The sequence below is a fragment of the Planococcus citri genome, chromosome 2, assembly GCF_950023065.1.
Source record: "Planococcus citri chromosome 2, ihPlaCitr1.1, whole genome shotgun sequence".
Taxonomy (NCBI): Eukaryota; Metazoa; Arthropoda; class Insecta; order Hemiptera; family Pseudococcidae; genus Planococcus; species Planococcus citri.
In genome coordinates, this window is record NC_088678.1 from 38934164 (window position 1) to 38957342 (window position 23179).

General features: G+C 32.3%; 2 protein-coding genes across 3 annotated transcripts; one reads left to right on the forward strand and one right to left on the reverse strand.

The window, feature by feature from the left end:
- Positions 1 to 1502: 1502 nt before the first annotated feature.
- Positions 1503 to 19674, reverse strand: LOC135835700 (cytochrome P450 4g15). 2 transcript variants are annotated; one of them, XM_065350090.1, is made up of 12 exons: positions 19498 to 19674; positions 5731 to 5939; positions 5281 to 5393; positions 4308 to 4581; positions 4173 to 4242; positions 3971 to 4097; positions 3663 to 3885; positions 3047 to 3156; positions 2887 to 2955; positions 2633 to 2801; positions 2037 to 2222; positions 1503 to 1832 (listed from the first exon to the last, which is right to left on the reverse strand). In XM_065350090.1, the coding sequence occupies exons 1-12, from the start codon at positions 19560 to 19562 to the stop codon at positions 1654 to 1656; spliced, it is 1794 nt and encodes a 597-aa protein (XP_065206162.1). In that variant the 5' UTR covers positions 19563 to 19674; the 3' UTR covers positions 1503 to 1653. The 2 variants fall into 2 exon arrangements, with proteins under 2 accessions (XP_065206162.1, XP_065206163.1); XM_065350091.1 differs by lacking the exon at positions 19498 to 19674 and adding an exon at positions 8571 to 8846.
- LOC135835702 (uncharacterized) lies at positions 16474 to 22905 on the forward strand. Its single transcript, XM_065350092.1, has 3 exons — positions 16474 to 17084; positions 18735 to 18920; positions 22423 to 22905. The coding sequence occupies exons 1-3, from the start codon at positions 16926 to 16928 to the stop codon at positions 22459 to 22461; spliced, it is 384 nt and encodes a 127-aa protein (XP_065206164.1). The 5' UTR covers positions 16474 to 16925; the 3' UTR covers positions 22462 to 22905.
- The last annotated feature ends 274 nt before the right edge of the window (positions 22906 to 23179 follow it).

Here is a 23179-nt window from a genome sequence, read left to right on the forward strand (position 1 = left end):
ATATTCCAAAACTCGCTTTGTCCATTTTCACAACTTTTCAGGAAAGAGGAAAAACAGTTTCCCTTTAAACGGGTAAATTGACTTTTTAGGCGAGTTTAGCACTTTATTTGGGTGGATTTATGATGTAGGAGTGTAGGTATACACTTCATCCACTAAATACTGCTAAAAAAAATTTCAATAAAAATGGACAGAGTGCGTTTTGGAACATTATTTTTTTTTAAATTTTTCAGTGAATTGGCTATTTAGGTGAGTTTAACACCTCATTTTGGTAGGTTGATGATGTAGGAATGTGAGTTAATACTTCATCTACCAGGTACCACTGAAAACTCAACTTTGATAAAAATGGACAAAGCGAGTTTTGGAATATCACTCTTCAAATGCTTCCGTAATATCAGTTCATTAAAATTATTTGGTAACTGGCACGTTTTTTTTGCTGCGATTGAAATATTTAAATCTTCATACAAATTCGTAGAATTTGTATGAAACTCCGAATTCTGGATGAAGTACTCAGAAAATATGAGACGATGACGAATTGCCCAAATCCCATTACTCAAAAATGGAGTTAAATCCTCCATAAACTTGGAATTCTCGGAATTCGTTGTTGATAAATTATTTTTTCAAGTTGAAGTTCAAGTTTTCACTTAGCCACTTGGCTAAGTATAAAATTCCATAGAAAAAAATCGTAAAAGTAGAAAAAAATAAAATCATTAAAAAAACACATTTTATTTACACCCATCCTTAGTTTATATAAGTGTAATATTAACTTATGTAAGTAATAGGTAAAATAAATTAAAATACAAAAATTTAAAAAAAAAAACAATGTTTTGTAGGCTGATTTTATTTTTAAAAATGTTTGAAATGCAATAAATTTTACTGAAGATTTTATTATTCAATTTAATTTATTATATTTTTCAATTTTAATTTTATTTATTGTTTTTCCCCTGTAGTTTATCAAGTTTGAAAATCAAAATGTAATGTTATGGTTGAAAGGTGCCCGTACTATCTACTATCGTAATCATCATTGACTTTTTTTTCCAGAAGTTGGAGGAGGGAATCGAAAAAAGTTGTAGGGAAATGACAAAAAAACGTGAGAAAAATGTTGGGTCTCTGATTCAGACTCCCCATCTCTTGAATACAGCTCAAAATTTTTCCACAAAACATCAAAGTCTAATACGAGGAATCCGATTCAGACACCAAAAATTTTTCTCATGGTCTTTCAACATCATTCCACAATTTTTTTTATTAGAGTCTCTCCTTCAACATTACAAAAAAAATTCCCAGACAAACACTCCAGTACTTCTACCTAACTAATTACTAAAGCTTAATAATTCTCAGTTCTACAGTACCTATGCTACTTGATTTCAAAAAACTAATCATTTCCTCACCTGAGCTACAACTACATATAGATATTTTCATCTCTCATACGTCTAGAATGTCTCATTATGCCACACAGTCACACACACACAAAGGCAAAACTTCCGAAGACAGATAAAAACATGATGTATTGGACTCGTAACAAATGGTATATTGTTAGTTAGGGTACACACATAAATATATACAATATAAATTTATTACCTAGGAGTATAAATGTACAACGATAATGCTGATGACTGAAAATTATCGATAGTTTTAACCTATCTTCACTGTGTTTACTTAGGCGGCTACTTTGACTTTTTTCCTCGGCTCTAAGATGATTCTAAAACCGTCAGTTCTTTTCAAAATGATATCGGCTTGAAGTTGCCATTCATTCTGACTCTTGAGAGCTTTTACGTGGAAATTACGTAAGATGGTCGATAATAAGATTTTCAATTTCAACATGGCGTATTTACGTCCTATTTTCAAATAACATCCGATGAGTAAATATCCCATTTTATCATTCCCATTTAATTTTGCCATCACCTCAAGACCAGACCACCGTGTTGCATATTTTTCAAGAGTGATTTTGGTTAGGTTAAATTTTGCGTAATGTGTTAATGTAAATGTAAACAAAATATTATTAGTAATTGTTACGCAATATTATGTTGATTCACACTTACCGACACAGCTTCGTGGTCCAGCACTGAATGGAACATACGAATAGTAATGACGGTTTGCCGATTTCTCTGGTAAGAAGTTATCCGGGTTGAATACTTCGGGATTTGGGTAAATATTCGGATTACGGTGTAATTTGAATGTTCCAATGATGATGGTACAATTGGCTGGTAAAATAGCGTTGGTGGACGCTGAAAAATTTCAAAAAGTGAATTTAATTGGGAAAATGATCAACTAATCGAATCCTGGGCGTGATTTCAGAGTATTTTGATACATAACATGATTATTTTTTGTTGAAATCATTTCCAGATATTATTGAAGGGTGATTGGGAGGGGGGAAGTAAAACTAAAATTTGACAGGTATTTAAAAAATTTTCTAGTTTTGGAATATGAGATCTGGGAGAAGGAAAAAGGGAACAAAAAAGGGGGAAGGTGGAACTTTCTCAATGCCTACCTAAATTAATGAATACTGAATTATTCATGGAAAGGTCGTCGTATGAAATGAATTATCAATCAAAAATGGGTAAAATTTCGCGTAAGTATAGGTAATTCAAAAGTTATTATTTGAAACTTTGCATAAATCATAATTTAGTGAACTTACGCAATTGAACTTCTTCCTTGATTTGTCTGGCAATCATAGGCACTGGAGGGTACATACGAAGGGTTTCCATAATACAACGTTCCAAATACTTCATTTCCAAAGTATCTTGGAAAGTGCAAGGACGATCCGATCCCTTGAAAATTCCATTCAATTCTTCAACGACTTTTTCCTGTGATTAAAATAACAGAGTTTAAAAATTTAATTCTCTCCTTGTTCGAAATTGATGATTAGGTTGAGCAATTGAGTATATTTACTTGAATATCTGGACGAGTACCCATCAAGCACAAGAAGAAACTACTTCCAGCGGCTGTGGTATCGTGACCCTGAATTTTAAGGAAAAAATGACAGAATTATTCAAAGGAATGCATGAATACGAGTCGAAAAGTTACGATTTCCATCTAAATGCTGGCTCACCTCGAACATGATCGTATCAACTTGTTCTCTGACTTCTTTGTCGGTCAGTACGACGCCATTTTCGGCACTTTCAATCAACAAGTCCAAGAAAGCTTGACGTTTCTTTTCACCTAGACAGATCAATCATCAAAATAATAATATCTGTGAGGTGCGAAAGCTTGATTATGATTACACATGGTGTCCGGAGAATAGATGACCAAAGTGAGAATTTGTTTGACCGTATAGAAAACGAACAAATTTTATTCTGACAGCTTTCTGTCAAAAACTAAAATTTAAAAAGTTATCAACCTCTGAAATTGGCGAATTAAAAATTTTTATGAAATTTTTTCATCAACTTTCAACGTCAATTGCGATTATTTTTTGATTTGGGACCATTTTCTGAGAAATGGTCGTTAAATCAAAATTGTGCTCAGCTTTTTCGTTTCAGCATCCAAACTTATGATCAAAAATTAATTTCATCCTTTTTTTTTGAAAGCTCTTGCTCCTTCAGTTCTCAAAATTGGAAAAATTTCATCCAAATTTTTTTTATAAATACTCGGTCAAGTATACACAAATTTTCAATCTGATGATCCGCTTTCCCGAACATTCTGTGTACGTTTGAAATTAGATTTTTTACCAATATCATCATCAACATCCAAATCATCCTTCAATCCGGCAGCTTGGCCATAAGAATGCCCAATAACCGGCTCGTCTGGTTTATCGGTTTTGACATCTTCAATTTTAACTTCAGCTTTTTCTGGTTTCGTGAATTCGGATTTTTCTTCAATATTGTACTCCGGTTCGTTTTCTAATAACAATTTCTTTTTCTGTTCGTATTTGGTTTTTTTCACTTGTAATACCTGCCATGGCAGAAGTCAGATCAATTAATATCACAAACACGTCTTTTCAGCAGCTCGATTAAAATTTACCTAATGGATTTTTTACCTTGTTAGTCAATCCGTGGATAATATTCAAAAATCTTTCCTGAGCTTTGGCATATTTAGTGAACTGGAAGATGACCTCGGGTCTGAACCAAATTTGTCTGTGTCTCATGTGGAGGATATCGCACATTCTGAAATAAGAGAAAATTCAAGGGTGAGCGAAAAATTTTGAAACTCCCAAATTTTTTCTAGCAATTGACACATACTTCATTACAGAAATAACATATTCGCTAGCTTCTCTATCTTGAGTCTTCTTATCGACACCCATAGCGGTCTCTGTAACAAACCAAATTTTTAATTTCCTGTTCCTTTCAGGCTATACCACTCGTTTGAATACTCACCTAATAAAATTTCGACGGTAGCTTCTCCCATATATTCGTGCACATCAAATTCTTCGCTTCCGAGCTTCCTCATTTTTTCAACAATAGCTCTGCTGTTCTTATTGAAAATACTGATGAACGATTTCAACACGTTCAAGTGGAAAGTAGGAGCAATGAGTTTCCTGTGCGCTCTCCATTTCTCTCCGGTACTAATCAAAAGACCATCTCCGAGCCAAGGTTCGAATAATCTGTAATCTGGAGACTTATCAATGTGCACCTGGCTGCCCAAGATCACCTGTAAAATATATTACCAGCTTCCTTTTAGAGATACGTTGGTATGAATGAAAGCTCCTTTTTTGAATGCACGCCATGCATCGTCGTCGTGTAGATTGATAAAAAGTAAACGCATTATTTCCCCAGTTATTACGTATTACTTTCGCTTTTCGATGCAGACGTCGGTCGCGTCGAGACGACAATCGTGTCGAAAAATAATTTACCCAAAATAGACGATTAATAATTCTTCGTCGGCTCGACTGAGTAACGGAGCTTGCCTCGTGAATCAGCAAGGACAACCAAGAATTTAATTAACATCTTCCTTATTGAGAGAGATAATTTCGTTATCGGTTTCATTTTTGGATCAGATTTTACGCGAGCCATAAAAAGGCTTCTTACTGTTTGAAAATAGTGAGATGTTACCTTCGGGATACTCCCAGGGAGTTGAATCCTTCTCGATTATACCTCCATTCGAAGATTTCATGAAATTCTATGATATAGTCTAAAATTACGACATATGTGTCGAACAAGTTGCCTAATCAGGAAAATATTCGAACATTTCATAATTCATCTCAGACCCTTCATTTCTTGGCATCTTCGAAAACTCAGGAACCAGGACAACCCCCTCTAGAAATTTGGGCCGAATTTCGAACTCAATGGCATCCAACTTCGTAATCATTATGTACTTCTGATAATAATGTAAACATCAGAAAGAAATTACCTCAATATCACGAGGATCAGTCAAGAAAACCACCACTCTAGGTCCAATCCATAATTTAATCGGTTTACCGAATTCAAATTCGAAACTCCTTTCGTAAAAAATTTTAAAAGTAGCTGAAACAGAAATAAACGTCAAATTATTCCCAATCACATGAAACAATCATCATATAAAATCGATTCTTAATTATACATGTAAATAATATGCGAAACAGTTGGGACTGACGCCTCGAATTAGTCAAGGTTACTTTTTCACAGTTGAAATTCAAAGAAGAAAATAGAAGAAAAAAACACCCATTAGAAAATTTCCTTTTGAGAGGTAATTTGCATACAAAGGTTTTATTTATTGATCGAATTTAATTGTAGTGCCTACTGCCTACGAGCCTACGAATTAACTTATTACGTATCTCTACGAATTCATAAAATAAGTACCTAAGTTATGACGTAAACTTACTGTGTGGATCACCGATGAATTCTAGAGCATTTCCAAAAAGTGGTAATCCGCTTGGACCGTCGATTTTTGATACTAATTCGTATAAACGTCTTCGGCTAATTCGGAAGTAAATGTACCATAACGTGATGGCTGGTATTATTAAGTAAAAGAAGGTGGTTGTTGATGAGAATAATCTTAAAACATTTACTGTTTCCAGTGAGACTGCCATCCTGCAACAAAAATAAAATGCATGTTTTTAAGTAGGTATAGGTATAATTTCCTTTTTTTCTTGTATTAGTATGTGCTGAAAAGTCTTTTTTTAAGCTCACTTAACTATACAAAAATTCGACAAAAAAATTGAAACCGAAGAAATGGCAACTTGCGGATTAATGAGTAATTCAGGAAGTTTTTTGAAAATCTAAACTCTTTAAATTATGTAAAATATATTCTTCAAAATTTTAAACTATGAAAAAGTATGCCTACTTCGCAAATGACAGCGTATTACGATTATCAAAATAGAGAAAAAATAATACTTTTAAATGGCATGTAAAATGTATTCCACAAAAAAACGTAATTAGGTTTTAAATATTGTACCTACCTAGACCTACACAAAAATTTTCAATTTTCCTACAAACAAAAATTATACAATAATAGGAACAAATGTTCGACCATTAGGTATACAACGATGGGACATTTGTGCCTAAAAAGGCATATCTCTTCATTTTTTCATGGATTAATGATTTTTTTTGGAGAGAAAATCGAGAAAAAAGTAAAGTGTTTTACCGCAATAAATCAAGTTTTCTCTTCATTTTTTTCGTAGCTAACCCTCGAATTTTCATGAATAATTTTTTGTAATGAGAAAATTGAAACAAAAATGTCAAGTTTTTTTTTAAAAAAATCGATTTTTGATAAAACCCAAGTGTTCCACACAAAAAAAAATACTAATAATAATAAAGAGACACTAAACTGTAGAATACAATTTTCTACACGCGAATGTGTGATTCATTTTTCTCTGGAGATTTTTTTTTTGAAATATTCTAAGCAAAAATAAAATTCAACCTAAATTAATGGTAAGTCAATTTTTTTTCATTTTTTCAATTTTTGAAAAAAAACAAACTGAAACGTATTATGAAAAAATAATGAGGAAAAAATTTAAACAGCATGAAATTTTTCATCAGAACATTGAGATTATTTTTTTCAAAAAGAGAATGTTTTTAAAATGATTTTGAGCAAACTTTGAATGAGTTCAGAGGGGTCACTCTGTACGCCTGCGCCTTGAAAAACGATAAAAAGAGCAAAACATATGAAATTATGTATAGGCTCAAATGAGTTGAAAAACAAGATGAAAACACGTGAAATGATTAAGTAAAAATACCTGCACATTTCAAATAAAACAAGTAAAGATGTAATCACAAGATTTCAATTCACCTTAGATACTCAAAATTTTTGTTAATTTTCTGAAAATTAATCGAAAAGGAAAATCATTCCTACCAGAAGTAAGGGTGGACATTGAACTGAGTGCATTTCACTCGATGAAAGCGTTCAACCAAAAAACTATCAAAGGTGCAAATTTCTGACCAAAATTTGTTTAGTTTTTCAACCACGAAATCATATTTCAAAGTTGTCAAATCATTATGTAAAATTTTTATATTTTGCACTAATTATTCAAGCGACATTTTTTTAAAGGAAAAGTCAAGTAAATAAATGAAAAACTTTTAGTATTCCTCTGACTATACAGAAAGGGGTTTCCTTCTCCTCCCTCCCTTCTTTTATGAATTTCTTGGTAAATAGTTTTAAACTGATCATTCGTTATTTGAATAACCTTTTAAAATATTTATTGCTCAAGAAATAATTAGACGTCCCTTTTCATCTAGTGATACCGTACTTCGAAATAATGTTCAAAATGTTTAATTGGGAACCAAATCAACTAAAGTACCTAAGTAAGCTGATACCTACTAAAATATTGAGCATGAGCACCCATTAGCTTTAATGCAATAAGCCTAAGTCTAAAATTTATCATCTTAATTACATTTTACAAAAATATACATTAATAAAATGATAATGCACTCATTCGACACAGTTAATATTTATCAATTTTTTCATTTTTCAAATGTACATGACAAAAGTTTACAATTTTAAAAATTGAATTACTTCTCCACTAATCCGAAATGCTACAAATCATTACGTTCCCTTTTCCTCTCTCTTTGATACAAAAATTTACCAGGAAAAATGTATAAAGCAGGCTTCTCTTAATTGGCAAAAAAAGGTAAAAATAAAGTATTTAATATGCATGAGGCAGTTAAACGTGAAACATTATTTAAGTTGGTACCTAGCTACCTACACGATAGTTTTTAGCTATTCTGCTAAAATAATGGCAAATTTTTTCGCGAACATTTGTCATCATTATTGTCATCGTGAAATAACATTTTATAGAAAAACAAAGTGATCTAAATGACAGTAGATATTTACACGGTTGTTGAAAAAAGTATTAAATAATAATGAGGTCAAAAGAATTTTAATTCGTCTTTCCACTACTTCAAATTAAATCAGGTACTTAATTAGGCATCAAGGGAAAGCTATTCCTACGATTTTTATTCCGAAAATTCTAAAAAATAAAACATGTAGGTAAATGCCCAAAAAATGTTTGACAAATCTGAAAAAAAAATTATCTGTCTCTTCAACGATAAATAGATACCCTCTTCCTCTTTACTCATTTAAAAATTGATAAGTAATTATTCTAGATTTTGAAAATGGAAAAAACATTTAAAAAGCTTTCAATTTCCACCTCAAAACTCGTTATTTATTCTCCCTCAAGAGTCAAGACTTCATAATAAATATAAGAAAAATCATCATCAACTTACTTAAAAGCTAAGTTTCAACTAAACGAAGATTATCACTTATTTCCAATAGGTATACACAGGGCACAACACTTGGAAAAAAATTTATGTCACTACAAAAAAAAAGGACAATAAATTCAAAAGAAAATCTAAACAGATGAATTCAATTATCGATTAAAACACTCCACCAATCACGTGTATCCGTTTATATCATTTCCACATATCAAATTTAGTGATTTTTTTTAATCTCGAAAAGTTTTAGGTATCTGTCGACGGTCAAATTACGAACTGAAGAAATAAGCTTAGCTGCTCTGGTTTTATAAATTAGCCTATGACAATGGCGGCTAGCGATGATCTTACTAATAGCTTTCAATGTTACATACATAAATTCATAAATTTTAATCGACTTCTTTTCCCATGCAAATAAACTCGCAGGTCACCTGCAATGCGTGTAAAGTTCAATGCGATCGCCGATCGGATACCGAACTAAGGTACTTTTTACCTACGCTTAGACCACGTCCACTTCATTTCAATATCAATTAGCGACAGTTTAGTTATCATTTTCAATTCTTCGAATTCGGATAAACAGTTTTGGTGTTTTTCCCCCATCATTGGGTGCGAGAATGTCCCTTGGGTGACCTTGAGATGAACTATAAGTACGTAAAAAAAGGCGCCAATTCAACCTGTACCGTCTCGTCTAACGATTCCGGCACATTAAGAATGGATTTGGAGTTGAACGTGAATTATTGGTGCCTTGAAATATAGGTACCTAATACCTATACCTAGACCTACACTCTCAAGGATTAAAGATAGTTTAGCATGTGTCAAGTTCAAAGTTATTTAGTTTTTGAAATATTCTTTAACTCATTGTAAAGAAAAACTTTCGTTCGCACAGTGTTTTGGGTACCACTGATTCGCCAAATTAGACATCACGTTCTAGTTGATTAATTCGCGAAACAGCCTACATAGGTTTTGTCACGAGAAGAAAAAGGAAGAAAAATTCTACATACGTGAGATCCGACACAATTCGTATGCATCGATGCCGAAGTCGACGTTGGTTTTACTTTTTTTCTAAATCTAAGGCATATAGGCAACATTTAGTAATGCAATATATTAATATGTATGGCCAAATATCGTGTTACGACAATTGAAAGCAAAAGTACATACAATATACATCTACATGACTAGATCACATACGTGATAACGAAAAAATATTTCTGTAAAATCTGACAGCTGTGTATGCAACACAAGAACAATTACCTTTCGAAAAATGCGGATTCACGAGCGATGAATATCACAAATATTATTTTGCACTACATGCGAATTTTCAGTAAAAATAATAAACGAAAGCGAAGTAGATATACCCATTGAAAAATACTATAGCATTTGCACTACGAATTCATGCATTTATCATGGTGCAGCTTACTAGTAGTATTGCTTAGGGGGAGATTTTCCAGTAGGTAGTTGAGCTGGAACGGATTGTATAGGCTCTGTATTGTAATACAGAGGTTATAACCTCTGACCTGAACTTGCATTAATGTTTGAAAAAGTTGATTGAGAAATAATAGGTATATTGACCGACGACGCTGTGCCCTAGTCCTATATCTCTCACCAACTGATAATCATTTAAAAAATGATTTCATTCTAATGAGAAACTCATAATATAGTTAATCAGGGTAAGCTAAAATTTTACCCACACTAGCCAGCAGCACCTCAATCAATAGGAAAACTTTCGAATTGGACAGAAAAAAATGGATGAAAAAGCATTCAAAAATACACCACAAAGTAAAATTTCAGGAGCTAGATTTTATTTTTGAATTTTTGGCGAACTTTTGGAAGTTCAAAGGATTATTTCTTTGTTGAAAAAATTCAGTTGAACTAGGAAAATAATATTTGGCTTATGCACTATATTTTCAAACTCTCCTGAAAAAATTTACAGCGGTTTCGTGCCATTTTGGAGGCCTCTAGGGGATTTTCGAACTCTTCAAACTCTCTAAAAAAAAAAAAATTCAAAAGGGCAAAAATGAAATTTAGGACATGTGAACTCGAGTTACTCGATCCCTCTCGTAACACCTTTGATTTAATTCTTGATAAATTCAGGGGAAAAAATTGAAAATTTTCTGTTCACAATGCATCAATGTAGAAAAATTGAATGGAGTTTGAGCTGTATAGGTACTTTCGACTTCTCTCATATTAATTTGTGGCATTTGAGCCGTTCTGGAGTCTGCAGCGAATTTTTATACCTTCCCGTTTCTGAAAAATATACATTATTGTATATTTTTCAGAAACTGGAATCTACATCAATTGGGCCCATTCGTCGGTGCCGAGAAGGGTATAGATTGTATTTTTCAAAAATCGGTAAAGTCTTCCAACAACGTTTCCCAGTTGATCTAAATGGCGCGTGAACGTGAAGCTTTTATGGACAACTTTACACTCACCACCGCGCCGTTGAGATCCACCAGAGAATGTTGGAAGTTTATTTTGATTTTTGAAAAATCAAATCAATACCCTTCTCAGCACCGACCGAATGGGCTTTTTTGATGTAGAAGTACACTCACTACAAATATGATTTTTTTTATTTTTTTTTTATTTTACAATTTAGGTCTCTCCAACAGCTAAAGCCAATTACAGGAGAGACCATTTATAATTAAAGAGATAAGACTAAGATTTGCTCCAGAGAAACAAGTTTGAGAAATACAAAAATACAAAAGCAAGCATGAACAAATAGAACCGAATTTTGGGAAATCATTTTTAAATAAATCAAAAGTACCAGAAAAGATGAGTTCTGAATTACATTTGGCCCTTTTTTTGATGTGTTTTTTTTTTTTTTTTTCAAAAACTAATATCTGAAACGTAAAAAAAACACTGGAGGCTCCAGAACGATTCAGAACTGTCATCACTCGATTCGGGAGGTTCGAAAACGAGACCTAGAACAAAGTTCAACTTTTAGCTCAATTGGATTTGATTTTTATTTTTTTTCTTAGGAAAAATGGGTGAAATTTATATTTTGTAGTTATTTTTAAGAAGTTGTTAAAAATCGAGCAATGGAATCTTGTCACTGAAATTTTGCCCAATGATGTAACGTTAGGACTCAGACGCTTTTTCAGTTTATCTCAGCTAGTCGAAAAATCAATCAACGGATACATCTCTAGTCCAGTCTCCTCTTTTCAAAAATATAAGTGTCAGGAAATTTGTTTTGTATAGAATATCAACAGACTTGAGGAATTATAATGCTTGAAATTTTAACGAGAAACTTTTCAAAGGTACTTACATATTAATTTTTTTGTTCTATGCTCATATTTTCTCCCACCTCCACCCAATTTTTAATACACAGAATGAAGTAAACGAATGAATAATTTAGCTAATACATATTTTTAATGATGTCGATGAATCCAGTTTGACTCATACAGAGCAAAGGTTAAATATTTGAATTCATACTTTCAAGTTCCAAGACGTACTTACGCTTTAATTTTGATTTGAACCATTGAATCAACATGGAATAGTCGAATTTGATCAAATTGACCCCCCCCCCTCTTCATGAAAAAATTCATTAGAAGCAGTTACAAATCATTGAGATCTAGTGGATTTTTGGAATTGAAATTTCCACAAGGTATAGGTACCCAGTTAGGTAGGTTGGAAAGCTCCAAATTTACTCTATGTCCTATTTTCGACACGCTGAGTCGACATAAGTAGTTTTGGAAAAAACGCGACCTTCACATGTAAGTATCAAAAAAATGTAATTTTTTAGGGATTTAGTTTAGAATGCAAAATATTCTGCTTCACATGATTTCCGAGCTGAATTTTTAAACTTTTATTCAACTTTTACAAAAAAAAATATCTTAACATTTTTAACCAATGGGCATTTTAATGGACATGCAAAATACAGATATGTATCAATCATGTACCTAGAAGTACCCACATGAGATAGTGGTCATTACCACAATTCGTGTAAATTTCGGTTTCCGGCACCTACGCGACCTCGTGTTTCATTCTGACCTGTCCTCAGGCCACTGCATAAACAACGATATATGTATTTGTTGGTAAACATAGATTATCAAACGGTTTTGTACTACGCTTTTTCGAAAATGACAGAGTTCGTTAAACTACCACCGTAATAATTAACAAAGCAAAACGATAGCATTTTACAATCATCTAGGTACGCAGTTTGTAATGAGAGAAAGAAAGAGTGAGGGGTAATTTGATTTCAAAAATTAAGAGATTAGATCAATTGTGATTATGCAATCAAACGGATTAGAAAGTATGTATCAGCAAAAAGTGGTTTCAAAATTTCAAATCGTGGACAAGTTTATAGTGTGAAGATTTAAAAAAATCTGAATTTTATTGAAAATCAATCACATAAATCACGGGTACTTTGTATGTACAAGTCTTTTCCTATCATTTTCTGACATGTCAATAAAAAGAAGCATCAGATGCTTTAAAAAATGATCTGCCAAGTGCTTTTTTACCTGTTTGAAATCAAATGTTGCATCTGTATGATTATTTTTTCAGCTGTTTCAAAACACAAAAATATTCAAATTTTTCATCTCTAACCGCTCTTACCCCCCCTCCCCTGCCCACCTCACAGAAATTTGCATTCCAGAAGTTTCATTATATAAGAAACAGAATCTGCGACCAATAATTGCTTCATCTCAAAAATACATCATTTTTGGTGTTTTTTTTTGTTTTTTATTTAACATTAAGTATTGAAAATTATAGCCTATTTTTAAAAAAAGTTGAGTGGTTTTTAATTAGCACGAGTAGCAATGGTGATATTTAAAATTTAAAAATATTCTCAAAGTTTTTTAATTCATTAAACAAAACATAGAAAAGACGTTTTTGGTGAAAAATAGCTGAACTGAAATAGTATTTATTTCCCCCACAAATTATGAGAGTATTTACACTACAGATGTGTTTGAATATTATTTTAAACCACTTCTTCGCAAGAAACTAGTTTCAGGCGTGTTGATATACTTCTAGAATACATTGTATTTATTTCAATCTTACGTGTACCGCAGATAATTACATATTTTATCCTCAATAATCGAAGGCTTCATTAGGTATCAAAACTTATAATTAATCGATCATCGATTTATTACAAAACACTTAATCACTTTTGTCTACAAGCACCGGAATTAATTTAAATTCAAAGCGGATTTTTCCGAATATTTTCCACTCATCTCATCACCACTTTTTTTCAATGGTTGTGATCTAGGTCGGCCCCTTCATAAAATTTGTATTCCCTGGCTCATCATTATCTTTTTTCACTCAACTAGTTCACAAAATGGAAAAAAACTCGAAAATTGTTTACTATGTATTTATTCTACGACGGATTTTTTTTTAAACACTTGATGGTACTTTTCCGATATAAAATTCGCTATCTTTGTTTACTACTCACTGTTTGGAAAAACATTTCGAATTGTTTAAAACGGTGGTTTTCCATTTTTAAAAATTATCTGTTTTTTTTATGTATGTACAAGTAGAACAATTTTTATTTTTCCATTTCCTGTAATGTAACAAAAAAATTCCGTTGCACGTGCAATGAAATCAATTTTTGGACAAAACAACAACAAAGCTTTTACAAAATAAAGTCAACAATTTTTGGACAAAACAACAACAAAACTTTTACAAAATAAAGTCACATTTTAACCGTAGTATTCTATTCTCTCCCACTTAGATCAAAAACAATCTACATTATTGTCAATTTTATCTATTTCACAATTAAATTGCATTCTCAATATCCAGATTTTTTAAATCCCTAGAAGCATATTTTACAATAAATGCCAAAAACACCATAGAGGTAGGTATTGCATCACTCATATCGAAATTTGAAAAATAGTTCGACGAATTCAAATGCAGGAGTCGAGTTACATATTATGTGATCCCTCATATACCTTTACATTACCTACACAGATAGGTTTTAGCAAATGCTAGCAAGATAGTTCTCATCACACTTGTTTATTCCTTGCATTATACCTAGACCCATACCTAGACCTACTTCGGTGCTAGGAAAGTAATTCACCGCACGCTGTACATAGTAATTCACTTTCAGCACATTAAAGTACCTACTATGGGTACCTATTTAATGAGAAAAATTATTATTAATTTTTTTTTCAAACAGGTAATTTTAAGGTTCAATTTCATCATATCTCATAACCTGTTGTAAACTTCGACTTGAATCCATGACTCACCGACTCATAGCCCATGACGATAAAATTTGTCATATACCGGTATATTCATTTTTACAATAAACCACACATTCGCTCATATTATACGAGAATCACCTTAATCATTCCGATTTCGATAACATCACACGACCGCTTTGTGGACTTTCCACCTGATAGCAGATCTCGAAGTGTAACTGAATTCGACGTGTAAGTGTGTGAATTTGGTTAAATCGTGCTCATTATCGAAACCGTTCATTGTCGTTGAAATTGTTCAAATTACTTCATACTTCGAGATTCGGCAAGCTCGTTACAGCAGTGTTCGGTAGTATTTTAATAGTCGTTATTACATCTTGAAAACGTGTAAATCTTGTGTCGTTTTTGTGCAGTGATTTTTTTTTCTACAGCGTACTTTCGTCGTTTCATAGGTAAGTAAATTTTCCAATTTTGCGACGTGTTGGGTAAAATCCTTGAAAATTTAGCTACGTGATTAGAAACATTTTCTCGAGGGTAAAGGTGACTTGAAAATCTAGGGTGAAAATGTAAACTGTATGCAAATGTGTTCGGAAATTTTAGAGTATTTATCGACGAAAAAAATACGAAAACGATTTTAATATTTCATTAAGGTTATATACGCAGGTATTCGATTCTTCAAGAGGTCATCGTAATGGAAACCATTTCCAAGTGTTTTTTTTCTTTTTTTGCCAGTTCAATTCATTGCATGGTCTGAAGGTATTTTGAAATAAATTTTAACTGAAAAATGAACCATGTATTAGATTTTTACGATTGACTGGTAGAAAGTGACAAGAAAATACTTTGAAGAAATCTTTATGCTAAAGACTGTTATAAAATGACCAGTCACAAAAAGAGTAGGTAACCTTAACATTGAAAATTCAAGTTCTCTGCATGCAAATATGATGCTTGTATCAGTGTCAAGGGTTCTGTTTCCTTTTTACATATAGATATGTAACGACATCGCTACAAGTTGCTCGTAAGCCAAACGACGTTCGCGCACGTTGCACTTACATTACAGGTCATTTCAATTTGTTCTAATTACGGTGATTTTTTTCGTAGATAAATCTACATAATGCCTGCCCAAGAAACACAAACGCCGACCACAACGCCTCAGCCGGAAGAAAAAAAATTGCATCTGGAATCCGTGCAAAGAATCTCAAGCCTTCCAGTCATCAGTACAGGAATCAATCTCACCACCGGAATATATGACAAAGTCAAGGTTAGAGTAATTCGTCATTTGCATTTATTACCTTATTATGCAACTGTATGCAATTTTATTAGGTGAATACTATGTACTGATAGGTAAATTACACGAGAGAAAAGGTTCATTATCGAAGACCTTGTAAAAAAGAAAATTGCAACGACGAGTTCAATTATGTCGATGCCTTGGAGACATTTAACCGATATTGGAAAATTTTTGCAAAAAAATTGAAAAAATTTTCCAAACAATCATGGCGTCAACAATTCATGCCATGTTTAAATATTTCAGGAGAATTTCGATTCGAACAGTTTTTTTTGGTGAGTGAGAAGGGTGGGCGAGAGGACATGAGAGACATTCAGATATGGGGAAAATACGTTTGTCGTTTAAGCTCATCAAAGGCTAAATCAAATTTTTTGTCGAGTATAAGACTTTGCAAAAAAATTAAGTTTTTTTATTCGAAACTATTCTGATTATTTTTTTTTTATTTTTCAAAAACCAGGATACTCTGTGTACATGCATGAAAAAAATTAGGTATAAAATTGCCTATAAAAACTCAAAAAAGATATTGCATAAAAAAGAGGTAAAAATGAAAATCAGTGTAAAGATACGAAAAAATTGACTCTTTGAACTTTGGAAAATGACACCAACAAGTCAGGTACTTTTGAGTGAAAAAAACATTTTAAAAAATCAATTTAAACAATTAACACGATAACGAAATACGATAAAAATAATTAATTACAAAACACAAAGAAAGAAAAACTTTACGACGATGTGAATTCGAACTTTAAAACCTGAAATGACGTATTTGCATGACTCGTATCGCATCGCGTATCGTCGAATTGAATTTTTTTTATAGGTGCCTACGTTATCTGAACTTATTTTTTAATTGTTTAATCGAATTTTGCTGACACATTTCACGATTTGTTACTTGACTGGATTTATTTGTCAAGTGAGGGTACGGTTGATGAATTGTTGAATCTTCGATCCCGAAAACGCGAAAAAATGATTTTACGCGATCAAAATAACGAATCTTCGACTTATTACACGATTCAGTTCGCTTTGATTTTATTTTTAATATTTATGTTGCTATTGTTTTTACTCTGGTGCTACTTTTTATTCAACTGGTTGAGGAATTGTTTGCATCATTCTCCGATTAAAAAGGTATTTATTCGTAAATATTCAATCAGATCTATTTGATCCTAGTACATCAATTATTAAAATATAAACGCGTACTCGTCCCCTTCAATAATACATATTATTTTCCAGCAATAAATGTTGAAGGGAAGGGAAAAAACTCGACTGATATATGATTTTTATTAATCACAAAATGAAAAATGTTTCCCAAGTTTATTAAAACTTTAGGAAAATTGAGAAAATTTTTTCTTTTCGATTTTTGAGAAGGTCCAATGTTATCCTAAGGAATAATGTCAAGGTGATTCATATACTTTTTGCTTGAAATTGAATACCTAACAAAAAACGTATGCGGTCGATCGAAATCATCGATAACTCATCAAAAAATTCACTCAATTTACAACAAATGACCAACAAAATAGGTAAAATATATCCGCGATATCTTGTCTATCTCATACTCGTAAATTGTAAACCAATTCGCAAGGTGAAATCCAAAATTCCTATTTTTTGGAAAAAATGCCTTATCAATTGTCATTTTGCATATACACTTAGATGTTTTGATTTCCTGAAAATAAATAATAGAAACCTACGTAGAGCGAGACTTCTTAAGGAACTTTCTTCCTGGCGAGCGGTTTTTTACGAAATTTGAAAATTCTTTCAAAATGCCTATATTTTGGACACCAATCCCAAAATTTGAAAAAAAAGTAAAAATGTGTAGGTCTAGGTACCTAAAATTATAACAGCTCAGTCATAGGCTCTCAAGGTATGAGTAGAAGGGGAGGGAGGAAAATCACTTCTCAAGTTAAAGACAAACAATTTGTAATTTCCAATGATGACTTTCAAAAAAAAAAAAAAAAAAAAAAAAAATGAAAAATATATTAGTGAAAAAGGAAGAGAAAATGATGTATTTAGGTATTTATCGTACAAAAATCAAGAAAAAATGTCCAAAAAAAATTGGAGCAAAAATTTATAAAAGTAAAAGTAAGTAACTTGACAGACAACTACAAAAATCGAGTGGGTATGAATTGAAAATTAATTAGCTCAAAACTGAAATAAAAATGAAAAAAATGTACAAACATTTCCCAAAAAAAGAAAATAAGATTCAAAATTTGTAATACTTGCCTATTTACAAAATCAAAGAAAAGTCAACGCACGACAGGAAAAAATCATTAAAATTATTTTAACAACTCAACGAGATTTTAGAAACACATGTAGGCTGAGCAAATGAAAACCAAACTTCAAGTAATAATAATTGAAGTACCTAATATATATGTACGTACAAAGTATGATGACCAGTGACATTGAAAAGTTTATATTTTGGGAGAGAGGGAGAGGGTGATCTAATTAAGCACTACACAAAAAAATAATAAAAAATTTGAATTTAAAAAATGACATTCGTTTTAAGTTAATTAAAAAAAAGTGAAATGAAAAAGAAACTGATTTACGAGTGTGATATAGAAATCCTTTCTCCTTTCCCACTCGAAAGTTTGGAAAAAATTGAAATAAAATTCAATTTGACGTCAAATTCTATCAGCATTATTTTCCAAGTTCTGTCCTAATCTCCTTTACCTAATTATTTGATCAAGGCTCTCATCGAAATTTCTTCAATTTTTCGAAACCTCAAAGATATTGTAATTTTTTTCTTGATATAATTTTAATACAGACATTTTATTTCAACAGGGATCCAACTCGGTATGTCGTTTCCTGTTCGAATCGGCTGAACATTCAGTCAACAAAGCCGCTCAATTAGCCGAACCAGTCACCAATATTTTCGAAAAACCAATCAAATTCGCCGATTCGACTTTCTGCACCACGATGGACATAGTTGGCACCACAATCCAAAAGGGCGTTGAAACACCCCAGAAGGTACGTTATTTTTTTTTCCTTATCGTAACATTTATTGATATTTTGCATTCCCCTGTCGTTATTCATAAGGCGATAAAAATTTTCGAAGCGAAATATCTAAAAGTCTAACGTAAATATGCATATAATACGCTCTATTTACTATCGTGTCAATAACACGGCGAGACACGTAAATAAAATTCAGCCAAATGAACAGATAAAATCAAATTCGAACGACGCAGCCGAAACGTCGATTTTAAGTAATTGCGTATTTTTTTACCATTATACGTCGAAAAGAAAGTACCTACCGACGTAAAATGAAAAAATCGAAGTGGCAGCTCAAGGTGAACTTTAGGATTGTTTTGGGTAAAAATAGAAATACACCTGCGTCCATAAGCCATAATTTCAAAATGTTAGATAAGCCGATCATATCTTGCATTTGAAAGCTCTCGTACATTGAAGCGTGATAATTTAAAAAATAATATATATCTTCAAAATCACCACCAATTACCCCATATCATATGATTCAACAATAAATAATTAGAGATGTTTTCCGTATCTATGTATAAACAGATATGCTCAAAAGCCATCAATAGCGTACCTGTCCAACCGGCCGTTGACTGCGTCAAGACAGTCAGTAGCTACGGCGTGCAAACTGTGAGCCATTTGTATAATAAAGTCCACGGTACAAGTACGACACCTTCCGCTGAGACACCGACAACTCAAGATGAAAGCGAAATCGAAACTGAGCCGGAAAAATACGGTTTGTCCTTATAACAATTTTTCTTTAAGCTCGATCGTAATTATGCCTCTGATCAGACCTAATGCTAAGGTTAATGATGAGAATGTGTGATACAATTAACCAGAACTACCTCTCCTTTTCTCACTCTGTCTACCTCGATATCCATCGTACGTGTAGCTAGACCTACTGCCCACAACATACCGGATATGTTTACACTGTTTTGTATATAGGTAATTTTCCGTACCTAACGAGTTCACTTTGTATAATTATTATCTTCAGCAAAAAACAAAAAAACAAAAAAAACGAAGATCCCTATACTCGTAAAACTTTTCTACTATCCGGTTCCCCTCGTGCTGTCGTCATCGTTAATGGAAAACTCCTTTACGCCAATTCGCGAAACATTTTCCAACAATGGCTTACTGGACGTGTGGGTAGTAGGTAAAAGTTTCATCATGTTAATCCGTTTTCCACCTTTTTTCTCTCGATTTTCGCCATCATGTTCAGATCGTGCCTTTTTTTCATCCCAAACATTTTCATACATGTCTCAAAAGATCGAGCCTGAGTCAATAAATTGTATCTTGAAGAAAGTAACCATTAGCGATACAAGCTATAAATATTAACATAATACGAACTACCTATTATATTTTCCAACATGGCTGATTGCCAGCAAAATATTTACTCATCTACCTATGAAAATTCAGGCCTAAAATTTTCTAAGAAAATTTGAGTCGTACGATTACGTAGTTATTTATTTGCATGTTTGATGAATATTATGTGTCTACCGACCGGCGGAGTTATTTTAACAAGCTATAAATTTTTCAAACCAGTTCAGCGATTTTCAACTTGTTAATACTTAATTGTTTGAGAAATAATACCTAAATAGGTCTATTTTAGTGAGATAATAAAAATATACTAGGCATTAAAAATGTTTTCTATAGTCAATGAACAGTGTACAGTAAAAACTATTTAAAAAAATTTTGTATTCATACTTTTCATGGTCATATTTTATTGAATCTATTTTTTTTTTCAAAATCAAAATAGGTACCTACTTAATGGCCATGGATACATGTACATTTAACAATTCAGTCTCATTCTTTCATTTTTTTCAACGTTTAGGGTGGTATCTTATTTATTCCATTTGGAGTAAAATTTTTAAAAAGTTTCAAAAATTTCTCTGCTTGGAAATTTTTTAAAGAATTTGTAAAAATAGGACAAGCCAAGCTTTGGAAAATATAATTTTCAAAAATGGAGTCAAAAAATCGAAAAAAGTACACCCTGTTTTGAAAAAATCCGAATAAGTATGGTGATTTTGAATTGTGCTAAACCAATTTGACCTCCAAGACCCCTCCCCTTCACAATGGAGTAAAACAAAAGTATCCGGGCGATCTTAGAATGGGAACGATAAAATCGATTAGAGCTTCATCTTTAGCTTGGATAAAAACTCACTTTAAAACTCGACCCCAAAATTCATTCAATACATTAAAATCAAAATGCACGCGAGAATTTGATTTTTCAGGGAAGTTGTGCACGCAGATTTGAAAAAAAAATACGAAAATTGATCGAACACTACAAAAATGAGAACGTGGAAATATTGAAGAAAATTATTCATTCTTCACTTGTAACCAAAAAACCTCTTGTCCACTCAGTTATTGTGAACTCACGCAGCATAGCTTAGATGCCAAAAAAATAATTCAGCTGTCAAATAGAACAATTCAAGATCCTAAAGGGATTTGAATTTTTAAAAATACCTAGCTCGAAAATAACAATGAGAAAATCAGTTGGCCAGTCATTACTCCAGAAAACGTCGTTTCTGGTCATATTTCAGCTACAACGATTCTTTTAAAACTATTTTTTTTTTAAACTGCAAATAATTCCCGAATAAGAATATTATGATTAGTTGGCTAAAACTCTGGGTATCGTAATTTTCGTTTTATCCCATCATTATGTTTTGAGACCCTAACACACTTTGTTGGAAATTCGCAGTTGGAATATTACAGCCATGTGCAGTAAAAAAATGTGTTTTTGCTCCTCTTGTTTTTTCTTTTAACATGAACAAAATCCGTCAATTTTTCAATGTTTTCTTTTTCAGAGTGTCTATAGAAATTTTCAAAGCCAGAATCACTACTTTTTCACGACCATATTCAAAAAAACATTTTCAGACAATTCCTCCCCCCCCCATCCCTTCCAACTTTCTTCACCCTTTTTTGGTACATTCAGAGTTTTTTTTAGCTCTCCACAACTTTTTCTCAGAGCTCTGTTGCTTGTATAATTACTCGTATACTTGAAAGAATCATTAACAACCGGTCGAAAGACCCTCAAGAGATTCTAAAAAATATTTACACAAGCCCCAAAAATTCTAACCTCAGCCAAAATTTATAGACACTAGTTCAGATCTCTTGAGATATGCTATACCTACTTTCCACTTGACTTGACCATTACCTTTGTATGAATGATTTAGATAAAGAAGAAATTTCACACCAAAATACGCGTCATTCATCATACGTTTCGGACATTGCTAAAACTTTAGATTTGAATTACTGGTTCTTATTATTCGAGAAAAATGTAATTCTTCCTTTGAAACCTTTTTACGAGCAATTTTCAACAACGTTGCGAAGTTTTAAACACGATAAGGTAGAGTAGGTTATTGCTTTGCAGTACAATTCATGCGTGACCTAGCCTCTGTTTCTTGTCAACTTGGTGGTGGAATTCTCGACCGATTTAAAATAGTGCAAAAAATTTCGAAACTATGCATTTTTTTTCAACATTTTATTCCTTTGTTTTCAGATCAAAGCACCCAAACAGCACTCGCTGTCGGAAACGTGAAAGATAAAGCCAAGATGTTTTCATAAAAATCTCGATATTCGTCGGAATCTAACCTGTAATTCGTATTGTTCATCTGCTCGCGAATATTTTTAAATGTAAAATTTATTTAATTACTTAACTACCTACGTAGTACGTATTTATGTGTTTTTTAAATAGAGATTTTCTGTTAATTCCAAGCTCGTAAAGTGTATCTATTTGAATAGATCTTATTGTCATCGTCGAAATTTATTTACAATGTATTTTTTAATTTAAATCTAATTTTAAAAAATTTGTTTCTTATTGTTACCTACTTTTTGTTTCCAATACGAATTATGTACTTACTAATTAAGCAATTTATTATATTTTTTGTTATTATTTTTCCTTCCTATTGGCCGAGTGTCACCTGTCGGCATTATATGATTATTTTACGTTTCTTTGTTCAATATACCTAAATAATACCTCGTATATACGTCTTATTTCATTATTATCAATTTTCAAATTTTTTCGTCCTCATATTTCGTCTTGAACACGCTGTTAATGTAGATAAAAGTGGCAATAACTGTGCTGACCTATTTAAAACTGCGAGTCTTTTGACCAAATTTTCATGAATTCAGTATGTACCTACCTAGTACCTACCTACCTACCTACCTATCTATCTACCTATTTTTACAGTTTTTTACAAATCTGCGAGCCAATACCGGCTAATATTTTATAATTTTCATAATAATCGGTTCATGAA